Raw genomic sequence first — 22,653 nt, 5'->3', positions numbered from 1 at the left:
GCTGAAGGAATCTGGAAGGGATAGAACTCAAGGAAAAAGTAAAACTAATAGAATATCTAATGTGCTTCAATATAACAGATTTGAGGATGATTTAGTGATAGATTCACAGAAAATGAAGAAAATCTTCTAGACTGAAATATCACGATGGAGAACTTGGGTATAGGAGAAGGGAGACGAGGAACTAATAGATTATCTGATTCTTTTGAACATGAAGAAAATTACGTTGAAAAGTACAGAAGTGTTTGGTAGAGTGAACAAAAAAAGTAAAAAAAACAAGGTAAAATTATTAACGCTAGAGGAAACAATTTATAGCAGTGAATATGATTTATGGACATAATAAACGCCTACTCTTATACAATCAAATCTCAGTTCTCGAACATTTCTCAACTTGAATAGGGTTCTCGACCAAGTTATACACAAAAAGTCTGTTTTAATGTCGGTTCTCCACCTGACAACCCTTTCATGCTGATACATCACAAAAAAAGTCAGTGGACCAGTAAAGTCAGTTTACAGCTAAACACTGCCTTGCTAACATCTCAGGAAATTGAGCTTGTGAATATATTTTTTTGTATATGTGTGTGTTCTGCTTTTGTTGCTAGAGAAATGGATAATTAGGACAATTTTAAAACATAAAGAGACTATCAAGAGTGCTAATGTTGCTAAGGGTGTGAAAGAAACAATGATCACAGGCAATTGAAGAGGTAGAAAAACTGATGAATTGGACAAATATAAAGCAGTTAGCTGGTGACAGCATTTCGGAGGCCGCCATAAGTGAAAAAGCATGCCGACTTCCTAAGCCACCCCTGGACCTGAAGCTAAATTAAGGCTAGTAGGGGGTGGTTCGATAAGTTTAAGAAAAAAAGTGTTTGTTTACAGATTAAACAGTGCATTAGACATGTACTGTATATAAAAAAGGCTAAAAACAGGGAATCATTGTGGGATGGTGGGGAGTCTGGAACATTATTTCTAATGGGAAAAACGGATTCGGTTTTCGAACAAATTGTTTCTCAAACAGCCTTCCAGAACAAATTCAGTTGGAGAACCAAGGTTCTACTGCATTAGTTTCCTACGGCTACTGTAACAAATTACCACAATTTTGGTGTTTAACACAACACAAAATCTCTCCCAGCAGAAACCCGTTTGGCTCAGTGGATAGAATGTCTGCCTGTGGATTGAAAGGTCCCGGGTTCTATTCCTGTCAAGGGCATGTACCTTGATTGCAGGCACATCCCCAGTGGGGGGTGTGCAAGAAGCAGCTGATCGATGTTTCTCTCTTGTCAATGTTTCTAACTCTCTATCCCTCTCTCTTCTTCTCTGTAAAAAAAAATCAATAATATCTATCTATCTATCTATCTTCCAGTTCTGGAAGCCAGAAGTTCAAAGTCAGGTTTACAGGATTAAAGGTGTCAGCTCAGCAAGCTACTTCAAGAAACTCTAGGAGAAAATCTCCCTTGATTTTCCTTTCTTTTTCTTTTTTTTTTTTAAGCTTCTGGCCTCCTGCATTCCTTGGCTTGTGCAACCCTGTCCTTTCATCATTCCAGCCTCTTGCTTCTGGTGTCACATCTACTACTTCCCATTTAGATTTTTATATCTCCCATTTTTTTCTTTATAAGGACTCTTGTGATTACACTTAGGCCTAAGAAGATAATCCTAAATAAATCCATCTCAAAAGCCTTTAATTATACCTCCAGTCCCTTTGCCATAGTAGGTAATGTCCACTAGTTCTCAGGATTGGATGTGGTTATCTTTTGAGAGAGGAAGCATTATTCAGATTGCTACAACTCTGAACATTAGTTCAAATAATATTAATGGTATAAACAGATTGAGAAAACGGGAGGAGGTGTAGAAGGGGGAGGTCAGAGCTCAATTGTTAGCTACTATTTATATTTAAGGATGTAAACTGATAAAGAAACAGCTATATGAGCATAATGTTTGGAAGTAGAAAATAAATGCCAGAAGAGCAAAAAAGACACAAGTTGAGGATATGTAAGAGGACATAAAACTTAAATTTTTCTCACAAGCATTCTGAAACGATTAACTTGTGCATGAGCTATGCAGATAAAATCAAAATCAACCTAAAACAAAACTAAGATTAGGTAACTGGGGAGGGAGAGAAATTTTGATTGGAGCATGAAAAGGTACTTCAAGGCTAATGAAGCAAACAAAATCACAAACATAAAAATTAAAAGGTTACTCATTTATACTTATTAAAAACCTGTGTTAGATGTTATGAAACAACCAATTATGAAGTTAAGATTTCATTCCCTAAATTCATCCTGTTTACAGCACTGAGGACAATCTGTATTAAAAGGGCAAATTACTGCCCTATCAGGTTTGGCTGAGTGGATACAGCATCGGCCTTTGGACTGAAAGGTCCCAGGTTCGATTCCGGTAAAGGGCATGTACCTTGGTTGCGGGCACATTCCCAGTAGGTGTGCAGGAGGCAGCTGATCAATGTTTCTCTCTCATTGATATTTCTAATTCTCCCTCTCCCTTCCTCTCTGTAAAAAAAAAAAAAAAAAAAAAAAAAAAAAAAAAAAAAAAAAATCAATAAAATATATATTTTTTAAAAAAAGGCAAATTACTAGCAAAAGAAAACCATTTAGTAAGATCTGAGCTAAACTTGAAATGCAAACACAAATTTAATCTTAACAATTAGAGATAGTTAACATTTAATGCTATGATGGAAGCTATTCCCCTTTAACAGCTAGGACAAAGCTTCCTAGGAGGTGTTTATTCATTTATTGAAATGTTAACTGATGTGAGAATAGCACAATGGATATTGAGTAAAGAAATTAAGATATTACCTTACCTGTTGCCCCTTTCTCTAAAAAAAAAAAAAAAAAGACTAAAGCTACCTTGTCTGACCTTCGAAGTACAGACTGCAGACCACCAGAGCAGCAGCAGCTACATGGACATCATGCAAATGGTTAAAAATGCAAAAATCACAGGCTCTATCTACTCCAGACCAACATGACTGCAAGAAGAATCATAATCTGCATTTTAAAAGATTCCTAGGAAATTCAAAAGCTTCAGAAGTACTGGTATTGGCCTAATAAAATTCTTTTGACAAAACAAAACTACAGTCTGACCAGTATGGTTCAGTAGTTGAGCATAGACCCATGACCCAGGAGGTCACAATTCTATTCCCAATCAAGGCACATTCTCTGGTTGTGGGCTTCATCCCCATTAGGGAGCATGCAGGAGGCAGCTGATCAATGATTCTCTTTCATCATTGATATTTATCTCTCTCTCTCTGAAATCAATAAAAACCATCTTATATAAAAAGGTAATATGCAAATTGTCCACCATGCCATCACAAAGATGGCTGCATACGACCAGGCCAGCAGGGAGGTTAGTGAGGGACGACCAAATGACTGAATAAGCAGGCTGCATGGGGTGACCAGTCCTGGGGGGGAGGGGGGGGGGTGGTGGCTGTGAGGAGCAACCAGGCTGTCAGGGGGGCAGTTGGGACAACCAGGCTGGCAAAGGGGGCAGTTGGGGGCAACAAGGTCAGCAGTTGGGGGTGACCAGGCCAGCAAGGGGAGAGGGGAGTTAGGGGTGATTCGGCTGGCAGGGTGGGGCAGTGAGGAGCGACTAGGCCAGTGGCAAGGGCAATTGGAGGTAAACAGACTGGCAGAGTGGGGCAGTAAGGGGTGACCAGGCCAGTGGGGACAGTTAGGAGCAACCAGACCGGCAGGAAGGGGGCAGTTAGGGGCAACCAGGCAGGTAGGGGAGACAGTAAGGGGATGACCAGGCTGGCGGGGGCAGTTAGGGATGATCAGGCAGTCAGGCAGGTGAGTGATTAGGAGCCAACGGTCTAGGATTGTGAGAGGAACGTCCAACTGCCAGTTTCGGTCCAATCCCCGGGATCGGGCCTAAACTGGCAGTCGGACATCAACAACAACATCAACAACAACAACAACATTGCACACTTCTGAATAAGTTATCAAGAGAAAAGGGGGTCCTCATTACTGCAGTAAAATTTGCTTTCTCTTCAAACTCTTATAGAATTTTTTATGGGTTTTACATATATTCTTCATCCTACTCAAGATCTGGTAAAGAATTCAGATAATCAGCTAAGCTGTGGAGAAAAGTGTAATAAGAAAATACTAATAATGTAAAAGAATACTGCATTCACAATGTTGCCTTAGGCAACAAAGGGGAGGGAGGGCAGGGTTCTTTAGAGCCTTACCATTATGGATCAATATCTTTATGGGATTTTCCTGAGATCAGACCTTCAAATGCTCCCAATCTCCACTCCTACCTTCTAAGGGAAAATGAAACTAACAGCAAAGGATGCTTTGAGCACTAATGCATGTTCAAAGTCCCCTTTCATTTTCCAATTATATTATTCTGGAGTAGAGGCCTGATGCACGAGGATTCGTGCAAGAATGGGCCTTCCTTCTCCTGGCTGCCGGCCCTGCCTTTGCTCTGGCTGGAGCCGCCTTTCTGCCTTCCCCTGTTGCCCAGAGGCCCGGAGAAGCTGGGGTGATGCAGAATGCCCCACCCCTGGCCACTTGGCGCCTGCATATGCAAATTAACCCTCCATCTTTGTTGGGCTAATTTGCATACTCACTCCTGATGGGCTGGTGGGTGTCACAAAGGTACAGTCAATTAGCATATTACTTTTATTGGTGTAGATGGTAGATATAGAGCAAGCATGTCAAATTCACAACCCATAATGAATATTTTTGCAGTCCAGCCTATATAACAGTATGTAAGAAACATTTTAATAAAAATTTTGGAACTTAATTAATTTTTACAATATCCTGTTATACATATTAATAACGAAATACAATATTTGATAATGACTGATTACTATAATCATGTTGCATTCATTTTCTTTATGTTCCCAAACACAGGTGCACCATTTCTCTCCACTAATACTAGCACAAATATTTTAGCAGCCGACTACCACATCATTAGTTTTGGACTGACCTGTTTGGTGCATGCAACAGGAAATATTTTGCTTTCAGAGAACAAGAAAAATAGTTTTGCATTACGCTTATTTGTGCAGTTATTTAGTGTCTGGTAAGTTAATGGAATCATATAAATGTAGTCTTTTGTGACTGCCTTCTCCACTTTGCATGTTTCAAAGTTCATTCATGCTGCAGTATGTATCAGTCAGTGCTTCATTCCTTTCTATGACTGCATAATATTCCATTATATAAACACATAATCTTTTTGTTGTTATTGTTCTTGTTGTTAACCCTCACTCCAGGATATTTTTCCCATTGATTTTTGGAGAGTGGAAGGGAGATGTAGAGAAAGAGAAACATCAATGTGAAAGAGACACACATAGACTAGTTGCCTCCCACACGAATACCAACCAGGGACAGGGCCTGAACCTGCAACCCAGGAGCATGCCCTTAACAACTGAGCCACACCAGCAGGGCTTCTTAATAATTCTTTATTGTGATGTAATATTAGAGGGATGAATCTTCTCTAAGATATTGGACTTAATGGCTTTAGTGTATTCCCTTGGTAAATTTTTTTTTTTAATTACAAACTACTGTCACTTTAACCATAGGCAAAAATATTAGAGGAATATATTAGATTTTGAACCAATTGCCCCTTTTAAATTTCATTTAGAAGGGATCTAAATTCTTTTTCAGTAGTGTGTATTAAGAGAGAAACCAAAGTAGGAAATAGGGATTGGTAGGCAATTTTTAAACATTTTCTAAAGATCTGGAATTTGCCATTGTAGAGGTTCAGATCTGCTTCATTTGAAAGGAGAAATAGAACCTTTTTAGTGTTACCCTTTTCCCCAGCTTCCCGTAGGTAATAGTTTTATGAGTCTGGAGTAGATATGTTTCTAAGATTGCATAAGAGGAATTTTTAATATTTTCTACTGGCTGATAGGGAAGGCTCTGTTGCATCACACACAGGCTGTTGTAGGCAATAAATAGCTATTGTCAAATTCTTTATTTAGGGATGGGATGCAACATGGGAAAATAGTTATTATAGAAACTGGTAGTAGAGCTGGGATTGCCCCTAGGTTTTATTTTCCTTTGACATTAAAGAGAGATTAAACAAACAAACAAACAAACCAACCTAAGAGGATTCCTAAGAAACAATACATTCTTAATGGACTAAAAATTATTTATTATTAACTTTTTATAGGGGGGAAGAGAGAGAAACAATGATGCAAGAGTGGGGAAATCAACAGGGATGGAGCCAAAATCCGGTCTTAGCAGCAGAACTAATTCTTCCAGGGAAATACTTTAGTTTCCTAATATTTCAATGCATTTTTATTGTAAAATACACTTGATATAAAGTTTACCATCTTAGCCATTTTAAGGTACAGTTCAGTAGTGTGTTAGCTATGTTCATACTGTTTTAAAACAGATCTGTAGAACTTTCTCATCTTGTAAAACTGGAACTGGACCCATTAAAAGCCTCTTTCTGTCCTCCCCTGAGTCCTTGGTTTCCACCACTCTGCTTTTTGTTTCTATGAATTTGACTAATTTAGATACCTCATACAAGTGGAATCTTACAGCATTTGTTTTGTTTGTGATTGGATTTCATGTCCTTAAGACTTATATATGTTGTAACACGTGAAAGGGCTTCCTTGACTCCTCTAAATTTCAGTAGGCATAAAACCATAGGCAAAATATTACATTAAAGCTGAGGTTCTTAAACAGGGTCATTGTTTGGTCCACGATTCCCCTTGAAGTGGACAAAGATCACACAGAGACTCCAGTTGACATCTGAACGTTCAAGGAAGCCAACCAGTAGAAAATACAATTAAGGGAGTAGTAGTATATCATGGTATACAGAAGCATTCAGTAATGATTCGCTAAGGATTCCACATATGCCACTGGCAAGGATCTAGATGGCACTTTCATCAACTACTAATATTAATTAAAAGTAGTTCATATTAATAAAAGATTAGCTTACTTTAAAAAAATATGTTTTACTGATTTTTTACAGAGAGGAAGGGAGAGGAAGGAGTGTTAGAAACATCGATGAGAGAGAAACATCAATCAACTACCTCCTGCACACTCCCTAATGGGGACGTGCCCACAACCAAGGTGCATACCCTTGACCGGAATTGAACCTGGGACCTTTGAGTCTGCAGGCTGATGCTCTATCCACTGAGCCAAACCGGTTAGGATAAGATTAGCTTTCTTTTAAAATAAACCCAATGACAAAATGGAGTTCCCTCAAAAAAAACCTGAAAATGGAACTCCCATTTGACCCAGTAATCCCACTCCTAGGAATATATCCTAAGAAACTAGAAATATCAATCAGAAAGAATATATGCACCCCTATGTTCATAACAGCACAATTTACAATAGCTAAGATTTGGAAACAGCCTAGGTGCCCGTCAGCAGATGACTGGATCAGAAAACAATGGTGCATCTACACAATGAAATTCTATGCTGCCATAAAAAAGAAGGAATTCTTACCACTTGCATCAACCTGGATGGAATTGGAGAACATCATGCTGAGTGAAATAAGCCAGTCAATGAAAGAAAAACACCACATGACCTCACTCATTTATGGATACTAAAGAACATTATAAACTGATGAACAAAAAGATACAGAGACAGTAAAGCAACAGACTGACAAATTACAGCAGGAAGGTTAGGGAGATGTGGGGGAGATAAGAGATCAACCGCAGGACTTGAATGCATGCATATAAACATAACCAATGGACGCAAAACTCTGCGGGGTGAAGGCATGTACGGGAGTGGGGGGGGGCAATGGTAAGATATGTACACATATAATACCTTAATAAAAATTAATTAATTAAATAAACCCAATGTTTGAACATGGAAAGAAAATTGGTACAGCAAGTTTTAAAAGTCCTAAATACTTTGACAAAAATTTTAAGGACAGAAATTGCCACAAAAAATACTGAAAATACCAAGCAACAAATAGTTGATACTGCATTCTAAGAATGGGAAATTCAGCAACTACTTTAAAATAGAATTATGTTGTACTTTAAAGTAGAACTTAAAGAAAAATACTGTTTCTTCTTCTTTTCTCTTTTTAGCAGTTAAAGGAGTTGGGAAATAGAAAGTTATTATGCATATTTTATGCCTTTCTTTCAGGAATAAAACAACACACCAAACTTCAACATGTCTGGCTCAAGACACAATGCAAAGGGTATTGATTATTTTCTAATGACCTCGCGGCCAACCCAAAATTGCACTTGACTAGGCTCTGAGGAGTTCAGCAATCCTACCTTTACTACTAATGATTGCTGGACCTGAGCAGAGTGGAAAATGCCCTGGAAAACTTTTAGAGCTAAAGTATTTTGGCAAATATGTACTGGTATTTAATCTAAGGGACAGTTATATTTGAAAACACATATTTTAAAGTCCTGAAAGTATCCATCCTTTCTTCACCAAGATCACCAGATAAATGAGTTTAAGGCCGATCTGATTTGGTATCTAAAGAATGGCAAGATGAAACAATCTCAAGCCAGAGGAAAGCTTTCATGTACGAAAGTAGCACACTATTCTGATCACTTATCTTGAGGTTCATGAGTCTTTTAAACTTTAAAATATTTACTCATCTAAAAAATAGTAATGCTAAGCCTTATACAGAAACAAATTTATGAAAAATAACTATTTTCTCCCAAAATAAATTAGTAAGAAAAATGGCATTTTACATTGCTGCAAGTCTCTCTAATGCCTGATTTAACAGAAGATGCCCAGATTATCTTAATTGCTTCTGCATTCAACATACTACTCTTGTTGTGCTGGTTAAATTTATGAAGAAAATCCAGCCTCACATAGGTATATAGTTGGAAAGGGAGAAGTATTTTAATAGGCTTTGCAGGCAGTTATGAATATCTCTCTTTGATATTATACCAAAACTCAACATGTGGTAGTTTCTTAAAGGCTTGTGGTATCTGGAACCCTATTAGCTGTTTGTTACATTAAAATCCAATGTTCCAAATTGCACTTTTACTTATGCATGATGTTTTTTAAAATATATATTTTTATTGATTCCAGAGAGGAAGGGAGGAGAGATAGAAACACCGGTGACAACTGTTGATCAGTTGCCTCCTGCACACCCTACACTGGAAATGGAACCCATATGTGCCCTGACTGGGAATAGAACCATGACCTCCTGGTTTATAGGTTGACGCTCAACCACTGAGCCACACCAGTCGGGCTTAGGCATGATGTTTAAACATCACAGGTAAAATACTGATTCAGTTACACAGTTCTCCCAAAGGCTGGCACATTTCATTGCACAATATCAAAAATCGCAGTCATTAACATCATTACTGATCTCATCTGGAAAATCTTTAGGTACTTAGAAGTTATCAAGCTCAGGATGGCAGATACCAATTTCTAAAATTCTAATTTTTGCTTGAAAACTGAGGCAGAAGATTCATTGTTCATTTGAGAAAAATATCTGCCAAAACATCCAAGTCCCAATAACCACAACTTATCAGTAGTAAAAATACTAGTAAAAATAATGGTCAGTGAAAAGAGCAGATAATTCAACTTGAAACTCTTATGCCAATGCTTTTTCTCCAGAGAAACCACTGGAGTCTGGCCGGTGGAAGAAGTACTTTAGGTATACTTCTCATTTTGTCACACAAAAACAGACATGTATTCCAGAGTCGAGATTTAATAAAATAAATAATTTTTACTGTTTCATCAAGAACATTCTTAATTGGAATTTTTAAACTGCTGGTACATGGTGAAGGAAGATGACCATGAATACTTACTAGTATTGTTTGGTGCCAAAATCTTGACTCATGTAAAGGCGCCAGCAGATTTACCCACATTGCTTTTGTACCATTGGTGCACATTTATTTTTGTTATTATGAAAATACTTTCTGACTTGATAAGCTTTTGAAAGAATTAAAGGGTCGCTCAGACCACACTTTAAAAATGCAATAAACGATGCTGTTTTAACAGTGGTTACGGACCCTCTCTGACCAGAAAAGTGCACATACGAACAAGCACACACAATATAATTTTACATACAACTTCAGAAGGTTCACAAAGCCATTACTGCCCATTTATAGCATGTTGTAGCTAAAGAATTCCATCAGCAGAAAATCCAGGCCTGCAAATTTACTTCAAAACAATAATAATCTACTAAGCACTATAACCAAACTTTATTATAAGCAAGTCACATTCTAACAACCTCAACTTCCTGAACTAAAAGAAGTAGCTCAAGTTTTGAAAAAATAGAATTACATTAAGGAAAATAAAAGGTTTCAGGTTAAGAATCCCAGGCCCACCACCTGCTCAAGAACACACAGTTACTAAATTAACCTTCCTAGACCAGTTTCCTCATCAGTTTTCCGGCGTATAAGACGACCCCCCTAATTTTACAGTTAAAACATAGGTTTAGGCCTATATTCGCTGTGTAAGACTACCCCCCCTTTTCAAAGAAAAGACTTACTTTGCTGTCAAAATCTGCAGGTAATTTTTGTGCAATTTTAGTTTTTTTGCCCCCGATTTTCGGTTGACTTTTTTTCGTTTCAAAAGTCGTCTTATACGCCGGAAAATACTGTAATATGGAAACACAACAGTGTTGCCCTGATCGGGTGGCTTAGTTGATTGGATGTTGTCCTAGTACACCGAAAGGTTACAGGTTTGATTCCCAGTCGGGCTCATACAGGAGCAACTGATGGAAATTTCTCTCTCACATCAATGTTTCTCTCTCCCTATACACACTTTAAATCTTATTCCAATGGGTTAAGTCTCAAAAGAAAGAAACATCAGCCCAGTCACTGTGACTCAGTGGTTGAGCGTTGACCTATGAATCTGGAGGTCATGGGTCAATTTCTGGTCAGGACACATGCCTGGGTTGCAGGCTCGATCCCCTAGTCTGGGGTGTACAGGAAGCAGCCAAACAATGATTCTCTCTCATCACTGATGTTCCTAACTCTCTCCCTTCTCCCTTCCTCTCTGAAATAAAAAAAGAATAAGAAACAAAAAAGAGCCGAAACCGGTTTGGCTCAGTGGATAGAGCGTCGGCTTGGGGACTGAAAGGTCCCGGGTTCGATTCCGGTCAAGGGCACGTACCTTGGTTGCGGGCATATCCCCAGTAGGGGGTGTGCAAGAGGCAGCTGATCGATGACTCTCTCTCATCGATGTTTCTAACTTGCTACTATCTCTCTCCCTTCCTCTCTGTACAAAATCAATAAAATAAAATAAAATAAAAAGAAACAAAAAAGAAACATCAATTGGTCTACCAGCTCTTGGTAGTATATACATTTTGGGGGAAGGGAGGGGAAAGGTAGACACCCTGTATATAAGACACCTGAAACAATACCCAGTTAAGCACTGAATAAATGCTGGCTGCGGTAATTAAGATGGCCATGCCATTCTTTCCTGATACGGACTATATTATATAGTGATATTAAATTCAATTATTTATAAGAAATATGTTTTACATGTTATCAGGCCTTTCCTTCTCTTTCCTTCTATTAAGAAAGAAAGTTGCTGACCCTTGATAACTCAATTATAATTTCCATTACCACCTAAGATAAGAGAGATTATTGAGGATATTAACTAAAACATCTATCTCCAGCCCTTCAATTTTCCAACTTATTAGCATGAGAAACCTAAAATATAGTTTACCTTTCTTCCTGCAACTCAACTAAACGAGGCAATATATGTGTGCAAATACATAATATGAGGATCTTTTTACTAATAAAATTCTTTGCTTCAAACAACTTTTTATCATTCTGCTTACTCCATATGTTTTAAGAAGCTTAAATTTTAGTTAACTAGAAGAGAGTATTAAGAAATAACTAAGTTTAATTGTTGGTTTTTGTTTATTTTAATTACCTGAGACAAAATGTCAGCTAAGCCCTGACTGGTTTGGCTCAGTGGATAGAGTGTTGGCTGCAGACTGAAGGGTCCTAGGTTTGATTTCAGTCAAGGACATGTACCTTAGATTTGGACACATCACAAGTCCATCATTGGAGGGCAGTTAGGGGCAATCGGGCCAGCAAGAGAATGCAGTTAGGGGCAACCAGTCTGGCAAGGGAGGGCAGTTAGGGCTCATTGGGCCAGCAGGAAATGGCAGTTGGGAGCAACTAGGCCTGCAGAGGAGGACAGTTAAGGGCGACCAGGCCAGCAGGAGAGGGCAGTTAGGGGTGATCAGGCCAGCAGGGGAGGGCAGGTAGGGGCACTTGGGCTGCCAGGGGAACAGTTAGGTGTCGATCAGGATGGCAGGCAGAAGCGGTTAGGAGCAATCAGGCAGGCAAGTGGTTGGGAGCCAGCAGTACTGGATTGTGAGAGGGGACCCAGACTGAAGAGGGTGCAGGCTAGGCGGAGGGACACATCCCACCCTCATGCACAAATTTCGTGCACTCTGTATATAAGAATTGTTATCAATGAAGGAATAAGAAAATTAGTACCTTAAAAAGAAGACACAGATACTGCCTAATACCAGATAAATATGGTCATTCCTGTTATTTATGGGCAATTTTACATTACTCTAAGTGATTGTACTGCATTAAGTACTAGACTTCTATCAGTAATGGTAGTTAAGAGAGACGAGAAGTACCTCATGGGATATAAGGTAAAAATTTTAAATACGAACATTGCTATGGGTCATTAGGTTTTAAATATAGCTAATCCTATAAATAAAAGCCTAATATGCTAAGTGTCTGACCATCCATTCGACTGGTCAGCCAGTCACTATGACGTGCACTGACCACCAGGGGGCAGATGCTCTGACAGGTAGAGACTGGGCAAGACGGGCTGGACAGGCCCTGGTCAAATCCATGCACCGGGCCGCTTGTGTGCCCATATTTGAAATCTGCAAACAACAAGGTTCTACCATTTCCCCCCCCTACTAATTGACACTAATGCCCAAATCTAGGATGCATTCTACTCAAAAAAATATGAAACATTACATATAGAATGGATTTAAAACTATTAAATATTATGTGAAACCTCAAAAATTAGTTGTTTCTTATAATTTTATTTATGACCTTATTTGGGGAGTATTTCCACTCTACAATTGAAAATTATTTTCCTGAGAACCATCCATAAATGTCTAAATCCTACCAAAAATAAACAGGAAGCCAAGTGCTAAAAAAATGCACTGCATTTGGATCAAAGGCTCATAAAAACAGGCTTCATGTAATAAAATCACATTCTAAAATAATTTCCTATGAAAGGAAGTTTAAGAATATCAAATATGAAGCTAAAAAAATTTATACTTACATTAAAATGAAAACCATAAAAAGTATTTAATATTTAATAATATTAATATTAATGAAAATTCTAAGCCTTGAATAAGTCCAGTAGACTAATTTTTAAATTAAGGCTCCAGAGAGTCCAGTATCTCAATCAATTTAACTGTTTCTTTCTAGGACACCTTTGAGAATTAACAAGATTAGAAGGAACAATAGAAATCACCTAGTCCAGTCTAGTAATCTTAAAATTAAATAAACTGGAACCCAAAGGAGAGCTTATCTAAAGTGATATACTATGATACTGTATGTCATCAATCCAGTTATAAAGCCTACCAAATACCTAAGTCCATAATGGCCAGAAAGATCTCATCAGCCTACATTTCACCTATCTTCCCCCTTCATAACATCATACTAATACCCCTTCACTCAACAAATACTGAACGCCTACTGTGTGCCAGGCGTTGTTCTAAGCACAGCAGTTTTTATATAGGCCAGTGTAGAGTACAAAGATCTATTAGTCCTGCACTAAGCTTTCAGTAAGTATCACAGTAGGTTTGAGGTACTAAATATACTGTATATACAAAATGTTATGAAGGAAGTTTGTGGGAAGAGTGACAGGCATTCCAAGGGAGGGAACAGAAAAACACTAAGACTCAAAAGGGTATAGGAGTGTCTGAAGAACAGTATCCAGTTAGCTGTACTGTAAACCATATTAGCTAATCAACTTGGAGAAGTAGAGGCATAGTGATGAAGGGTGTCATAATCCAGACTGAAATATCTGAAAGTAGTTTATAATCCTGTGGATACAGTGCCCACTTAAGATTTCTAAAGAAAATAACACTGGGACTGCATTTAAGGTTAACTTAGAAGAAAACAGCACAAGAAGCAGGGAGTCATATGGGAAATTAATCCAACCCTGCTGAGAGATATTGAGAACCTGTACTAAGGGGAAAGTGAGTATGGAAAGATTATAACATTACAGAAGTAAAAATGGTGTGCCATGATAGCCAACTACAAGTAGGAGGGGAAAGAGACAATTTGGAGTCTTTGATGGGAAAGAACTTGGGCTATATCATTAACCGAAAATAGGCAAACAAAGCTAAAGACTGAGCTAGATAGAACCTGTTTAGAGATTAATACAAACCAAGGGGGACAATGTATTAATCTTATTTTATTTCAGTAAAGCAAATTATTCCCTTAGTAAACACAATAGACTATGATATGTAGAGTATGCAAAAATACCCAAAATTAAGAGTGTAAGTTGAAAATCAGTACATTTGTAATAGACATAGGTACTAGGACAAGTCATATTTTTATTAAATATACATATTAAGCCTCAGCATGTTAATGCTAGGAATATACTGTATGCTAAAGTAATGTTTAACAATCTCAGAAAAATATGCAATAAATCAGTAGCAAAATGAAGCTAAGTATCAGCAGAAGAGAACAACTGATCTATCATACGTACATATCACAATCATTTAGTTCAGTTAGGTAGGTCTGCAATGATCAATTTCTCTTGATTAAATAAAACCCATGTGCCTAATTTGGGAGCTCATCTGCACCAATGCCTCATCAAAGGAGACACAAAAGTTTAACTGAACTGTTGGTAAAATTAAAAAGAAGTAACCTACCAACTTAGCTTCTGGAATATGAAACTTTTCATTCAAAGTTTCAAAGGCAGGGCTAGAGGGCACCAAAGTTTGCCACCCCAAAATATGCCTTTTAGATATTGATTTTGGGTTGGTTGTTAGGAAACAAAAGATTCAGAAAGAACTTGTGACCCTCCCTCTACCTGTCTAAAGGAATTCAGATAGAAAACCCTGCTTAAAGGAAGGACCGCCTTAGCATCATACTGTGAAGTAAATGTGGCATAGAGAGAGATATCTAGTAAAGCCTGTTTATTGCACTTCCCTCTGGGTAATGCTGTTTTTGAGTGGCTCAGAAAGAATTTTACATGTCCACTCTCCCATCTACTTGTAAACTACCTATTTTCCCTTGGAAATCCCAGCCCCCTCCTAACCCCACCACTCCATTCTCCTTTGTCGGAAAATAGCATATAAACCTCAACTGAATTTTCTTATGGCACCCCCCTAAGGAAGTCCTGGAATTTTGGACATTTTCAATTTTAAAAAACAAATGAATAAACAAAAAACAATCATGTAGTCTTTCTGCCTACCACTTAACAAGTAAAAAAGTATGAGCTCCTTCAGGGCAGGGTTTATGTTTAGACACCCCGTGGCCCCAGTGCTCAGATTTCAGGAGGCCCCCAACAGATCTCTGATAAAAGGAATAAATGGAAAGAAATCAACCAAGGAATGTTTTTCAAGTATACAGCACTTTCATAACTTGGTGCGTATTACACAACAGCACAGAGCTATGATCCAGTATCTGAGTGCCTACTATTCAACAGGTAATGAAGTTACAAAATGAGTAACACATGACTCCTCCCTGCAACTTAGAATTTATTTCTCTTAACAAGTCTAACACCGAAAGGTTTCACCAGAAAACCTTGATTTGCCTTATTTGTGCGACCATATGAGTCTCTCTGTTTTCTCATGTGAAAAACAGATGGAGTCAAAAGAGGAAATGTGAGAGTGCCCTGTAAAGTATCACAAGTATAATGAATGCCAGTTGGCTCCCCACACGACTCGCCAAACTCTGATCAGACTCTGCGTTAAAAATGACACTGATATATCCAAGTATCCTCCTGGCTTAACACAAAGCCATTATCCTACCATAACATGAAAAAAATCCTCAAAACAGTGTCTTAATATGAGGACAATATAATCTTGAGAAAGTTGATTTATAAACTTTCACTAGACATTTTTAAAATTTAAGTAAATTTTAAGATTTATTATTAGAGAAAGAGAAAAGGAAGGGAGGGAGCGAGTGGGAGAGAGAAAGGAAGCATCAACTTGCTGCCTCAGTGGCTGCTTCTTGCATGTGCCCTGACCAGGGATGAAGCCTGCATCTTCCGTGAGTCAGAACAATGCTCCAACCAACTGAGCTCCCAGCCAGGGCTTAAACATCCATGTTTCAATTTATCCGAGTTTCGTTGGAAAATTCCTACCGTCATTCAAGACAGAACACTATTAAAATCTGAACTTTAAAAATTTTATTGCTGAATAAAACAATGCAACTACTTTTGGGAAATGTCTCCTCCACATCTCAAATGAGAACAGAATCCTAAAGTTTCAAAACTTTGAACTTTTGAAATACACTAATAAACAAATTTGGAGGAAAAACTAATACTATTCTATTACATCAACTGATCAAATCCAGCTTTTAACTGCACAATATGCTCCCTGGAAGACATGTGATATAACCATAGCACTGTTATTTTTATCCACCTAAATTAATCCTTCTAAGACAATAAAATGAATCATTTGAGCAAACATTTCTTCACTGAATACGCTAATCAACACCACACCTTCAAAGTAGGCAAGTTAAAAAACACACAAAAAACTAAAAAGCTTCCCTCTAAAATACAAGGTTCTGTCAAGATGCTTTCTGAGCTGAATGTTGATGGCACCTATTTCAACTTAATTACCTAAAAATGATGTACAGCATGAAAAGGCATCACATTTACTTGTATGTGGAATTTACGTAGTAAGGAAACCTTTATCGTATAGACCTTGGATTTCTCTTTTGATGGTCTTACATATATCATCTACTGCTCCTTTCATTTAATTCATGGAAAATTAATAAGGAGGCCTAAAGAATGAAAGGTTTGAAACTATTTTCCAGAAACTGTCCTTCTGTTGCTTGGATAACACAAGATGTTCCTATATAACAGACTCATCCACAAAGAAATCCTTTAGCAATCAAGATTTTGAAGATTCTGTATTCAAAATTTGCATTCGTAAATGCTTTCTTACCTTCTGCTACATCATCATCTACTGCTCCTTTCACCTGAGAAAAACACCACTGAATATCATTCCCTCCTCCAGCTCCTGGAAAAAAGAACACATACCGATTAAAACTGAGTTCCGTCCGTGTTTACGCTACTAAACACTGAGATGGTATCCACGGCTGGCATGACACTAATAGCCCAGTACTGCCCACATACACAACCACCACCCAGAGAGCACTGATTGGGAAAAGGTTAGTCCCTGACAGTTGGTACTGCTTTAGGAAAAAGAGAGACTTGGGTATGAAAAATTAAAAGGCCATGTACTGTCACTAACATTGTACAATGTGTTCAAAAGTTCCCTTCCCCTCCAATACTGACTGGTAGATCTTGCTTAAATGTAAGGGAAAAAAGCAAATAGCCAAGTTAGTTTTTCTCTAAGTGTACAAGAAGTCTGCAGAAGAATGAGTAAGGTTAAAACTACCATAAAACATGGAACGAGTGGAAAACTTCAAGGAACATCACTGCCTGGGTGAGGAGTAATGAACGGTGGAGTAGGAGCCCTATCTCCATACAGAGCAAACGCAACACTCGCCACCCACTTCTTGCACTGGATTGCCAGGAAATCACTGGCTCCAGAGGGAAAAAGCTGGTGGAAAGATTCTCAAAGGAAGCCTGTTTGGCCTCTCTCCACCATGCCCCTCAGATTCCAAAGGATCTTGCAAAGAATTAATTTTGCTCATTTGTCATCATCTTGAGCAAAACAACTTTAATTTTACTTAATTACCCAAAGAGCAACTTGTTTATAGCAAACCAGAAGTCAATCCAACCTGTTAACTCTTTCAAGGGTTTAATTATCTATCTATTAAAATAATCCAAGAAAACTGGTTTGGTCCCTGAATGTTTCTATTTCAGGTCTAAATAAATACTCGAAGAGGAAATGTCTATGGAGAAACTGAACCTAGCTGTAGAATGAAGTCTACTGGATGAAGATATTCAGCCACACCAACATGTACAAAAGGAATCCTCGAAGCAAAATTACCTTTCTCTTCCTTCACTTCGATTCTTTGCTAAATATTCAAACCTGTTTTTCCTCTATGCATCATTCCCTCCCCCCCTTCCCAAGCTTTTTACCTAAAAATCTCTTCCCTCTTGGCTATTTATATCACTGAACTCCACAACTATTTTAACTCAATTGAAAGCCTTTTGGGAAAAGGACATCTGCACAAAAGCTAACGTGCAAAACGGAAAGTTGAAATCACATTTTTTCATGCAACTTGCCGTCTTAAAGGCCTTGCACTCTTTGGACGTCAAGGGTAAGAAACGAAAAGGAGATGGTTGGAGACACACACACACACACACACACACACACACACACAAAAAAAAAACAACTCAGGTTAATGGTCTCAAAAATATACGTGCCTACCGGGGAAGGGGAGGGGGGCACATTGCATTTTAACTTGTAAAAGCACTTTTCCTTCCCAGTGCAAAATATATTTGTACAAAACACCCAAGAAGCCTTGCATGCAGGGGGAGCACAGTCATTAAATGAAGGAAGATCCGCCAAAAAGTGCGGGGAGAGGGCAGCACGGGGTTCCACCCGGCGCCGGAGCAGGAGGGGCGGGTCGGCCCGCGCCCCCACCGCGCCCCACCCACGCCGCTCCCCGCAGCTCGCCGGCGCGCACCCCACCCCCACCCACGCCGGGGCTCAGCCCTCGGTTTTTAAAAGCCAATTCGACACATCGCAGCGCCCGCCGGCCGCGCGGGGCCCTGCCCGCCCCGCCGCGCCGCACCCCGCCCGGCCGGCCCCCCGAAACCCGCGGCGCCCGCGGCTCTCCCAGAGGCTCGGCGGTCGCTAGGGGGGGACGGAGGGAGGAGGAAGGAAGCGGAGCCTTGTCAGCGGCCGAGGGTGATTTCTCCTTTACCTGCCATGTTGCGCTGCAAATGGTGACCCTGCCGGGTGCCTCGGGGTCTCCGCTTCCTGAACTCACCCCCCTCACCTGGGGATGGGGGGGTAGAGAGGGCGGATGGCGGCGGATGGCACCTGTGGGGGCCGGGGGCGGGGGGCCGGGGTGCAGGAAGGCGGGGCGGGCCGACGAGCCGGCAGGATGGTGGGTTTCACTCCGGGGCTTCCCCGTCCTTGCTCTTCCTCCTGCAGTGGCGGCGGCGGCTACGACAAGCGACGGCGGGCGGCAGCGGCAGGAGCAGGCGACTCCACTTTCAAAATGGCGCCGGCTGGCCTGGGCAGTGACGTCATCGGGGGCGTGGTCTCCGGGCGGGGCCGGGGGCGGGGCGAGGCGGGGAGCGGCCCGGCGGCCTCCTGGCCCCGCCCCTTCCTCTCCGCGGGGCCGCCTGGTCCCACCGTCCGGTCCTGCGCCGCGCCCGGGCCCGCGCTGGGGACCGTGCACCGGGGATCGGGGACCGGGGATCTGCCCTCTTTCGGCGCCCGGTGCGCGCTCCTCTCGGCCCAGCTCCCCGGCCCCGGGCCCCCAGCCCTCGCGCCGGTGCCGGACCCTGGGGCGGCGCCGCTCTCCCGAAAAAGTCCCCGCTCGCAGGGGTTCGTGCGGGCCTGGGTCTTTTTAGCGAATACTCGTTTTGCTCCTTAAAATAGTGCCCCTGTGGGTTGGTCCTGAGGCGGGTGGGGGGGGGGGGGGGGAGGGATTGGGGTGCAAACTCTGCGCGGCCAAGGTGAAAGTTCGCAGAGCTGGGAGGGCGTCGCTGAGCCGGTTCCATGGGGGTGACCCGGAAACTGCGGCGACGGCCCTTGGCGACGGGACGCGGTTCAGTATGGTTTCCGAACAGCAAGCTGAGTTTGCTGGTCGCCGAAGATGGCCGGGAAAGAGGCCCAGTTTCTAACACTAAAAGCGTGGAAACAGTGGTTAAGAGTCAGGCTGCCAAACGCTGGCTCCACACATGATGAGATGATGGCCATTCTTTCTACCTTATAGGACCGTTTCCAAGATGAAATGACTTAATTGGAGTGCATGGTAAATGCTAACTGCTAAGTTATGATCAGATGTGTTCGGAAAGCATCTTCTATGGAGTGAAGAGGTGTAAGGAAAAAGTAAACAGGAAACCAGTCACCAGCCAAGAAGGGATGTGCACTTCATTGAAAGATGTATTCGTGGTGCAGTCATGAAAGATGGTTGTACATGTCAGTCTCCACAATACTCTTATGAGATAGGGGTCCACATGTTCCCCATGAAAAACACCTGCAAAAAATACCTAGACTTTGACCTTAACCTCCTGTCCATCATTTCCACTCTCTATCTTAATCTTCATCTCCAGAAAGTTGAATTGTACAAATTTCAGAATTCCTCCGCGATGGAACAGCTGCACCGTTATGTTTACTGTGCCTCCATTTCTACATTAAAAATGTTCACTTTACCAATGGACACACCAAAATTAAAAATCCACCCTGTATCTCATCTTTCAGCTGCGTGTACAAACAGGTATAAACCTTCAATGTACACTGCTGTATTTTTGTTTTGATTGCTTTCATAGATGTGCTTCTCTGCATATGTCTTTACTATTTCTTTTCCTTTTCACCGGGAGGGCTCTCCACCTTAACCAGAACTCAGAAAAGAATGAGAGAAGAGAGAGAGAGAACAGACCATTAAACTGGGGACTGGCACCCCAATATGCAAATCATTTTTCTTAGGCTTCGGTTTTTGCCATATGCAAGATTTGAATCGTCACACATCCTGAAAAATGATTTGGTCTACATAAATTATTTGTTCTTAGAAGCCATTAAAGCTGTCTAACACGGTGATAATTATAACAAAAGAGTTCCTAGAGCACAGACAATGTCCTGAGCCCTTTTCTAAGAACATCGCACAGAGTCATGAGCTGAGCTGAGCTGAAATGGGCCTAATTATCAAAGGTCTGGGACCCAGCTACAAGTGACCCTGCACCTTTGGCCCGGAGCGGTCATTTCAGTGGACCATAAACTGCCTTTCTTTCTTCTGGATGGCTCTTAGGAAGAGAGGTCAGCACACCACTAGCCCAGAGGCAAGGGTTGCTCTTGTTTATCTCCTCTTCCTTATCTTACATTCTGTCTGCTATTCTCTGCACTAAGGCTTCTGTCCCTGTCACTTGACTGAAAGGGCTTCTGTCACGGTCATTAACAATCTCCAGGTTACCAAATTAATGGTTGCAGGTACTTCTTTGGTTTTTATCTTTCTCTGTTTCCCAAAGGCATTTGAAATGGCTGATCACCACATCCCCATGGAGACCTTTTTTCCCTTGACCCATGATTGGTTTCCTTCCAACCTTTTTAAGCCATTCCTCTCAGCTTCCTTTGTTGGCTTCTCCTCCCCGACCACCCCCTTCATACTAGTATGATCTGTCTTCTTGGCCTCTGTGCTGGGTCCCCTCTCACTCTTCCAGATAACCTCACATACCATTTCCAGATATTTACAATGCAAATGCCATGGACTTCCCAGTGGGTGCCAAATCTAGATCTCCAGCTCTGTCCTCTCCCCTGACACACACACCTGTACCTGTCTACTTGACATTTTTACAGCGTACAGTAAGCATTTCAACAAGCACTGCCAGAATACAAGTCTTTTAATATATATATATATATATATATATATATATATATACATACATATATATATATATATACATATATATGTATATATATATAATTATATTTTATTGATTTTTCACAGAGAGGAAGAGAGAGGGATAGAGAGTTAGAAACATCGATGAGAGAGAATCATCCATCAGCTGCCTCTTGCACACCCCCTACTGGGGATGTGCCCGCAACCAAGGTACTCTCTATCCACTGAGCCAAACCGGTCCCGGCCAGAATACAAGTCTTGATACCACATCCTCTCCACCTTGGTTGATGCTGTTTCTCTGCCAGGAACATCACCATCCACTCACCCTGCCTCAACATTCCCCCAATCCCATTCTTCTTTCCTCAGCCAGTAAATAGTTCTTTCAAAACCAATTTAGATGTAACTGCCTCCAGGAAGGCTTCGCCGATTCAAAAATAAATAAATAAATTATATATATATATATATATATATATATATATATATATATATATATATATTTTATTTTTATTTTTTTTTACTCTGCCCTAGTTGGTTTGGTTCAGTGAATAGAGCATCAGCCCATGGACTGAAGGGTCCCGGGTTCAATTCAGATCATGGGCACATACCTGGGCTGCAGGCTCGATCCCCAGCCCTGGCTGGGCATGTATATGAGGCAACCAATGGATGTGTCTCTCACACGTTGATGTTTCTCTCTGACTCTCCCCCTCCTTTCCACTCTCTCTAAAAATCAATAGAAAAATATCCTCAGGGGAGAATTAACAACAAAAAATTTGCTCTTTATTTAAAAATATATTTTTATTGATTTCAGAGAGAAAGGGAGAGGGAGAAGGAGAGAGAAATATAAATGATGAGAGAAAATCATTGATCGGCTGCCTCCTGAATACCTCCTACTGGCAATCAAGTCCAAAATCCAGGCATGTGCACTGACAGAATTGAACTGGGACCTCCTGGTTTATAGGTCAATGCTCAACCACTGAGCTACACCAGCTAGGCCACTGATATATATTTTTTTCCATTCTCTACCCATCTTACCCTGAGTTGGGTGCCCTTCCTGAAGTCTCAATAAATTTAGTGTACTTCTCTGTTCCTAG

General features: G+C 40.6%; 1 protein-coding gene across 1 annotated transcript in view; it reads right to left on the bottom strand.

Annotated features, from left to right (window-relative positions):
• Positions 1–19,245, bottom strand: part of PPP2R2A (protein phosphatase 2 regulatory subunit Balpha) — an 81,529-nt gene extending 62,284 nt beyond the window's left edge. The window contains exons 1-2 of the mRNA XM_084884836.1: positions 18,920–19,245; positions 17,023–17,097 (exon numbers count right to left, since the gene is read on the bottom strand). Coding sequence (XP_084740962.1) covers positions 17,023–17,097; positions 18,920–18,926 — 82 coding nt within the window. The 5' untranslated portion in view covers positions 18,927–19,245. The remainder of the gene's footprint in view (positions 1–17,022; positions 17,098–18,919) is intronic.
• Between the last annotated feature and the right edge of the window lie 3,408 nt (positions 19,246–22,653).

This window comes from Pipistrellus hanaki (assembly GCF_964339955.1).
Source record: "Pipistrellus hanaki genome assembly, chromosome: 5".
Classification (NCBI taxonomy): Eukaryota; Metazoa; Chordata; class Mammalia; order Chiroptera; family Vespertilionidae; genus Pipistrellus; species Pipistrellus hanaki.
This window is presented reverse-complemented; position numbering and strand designations above follow the sequence as displayed.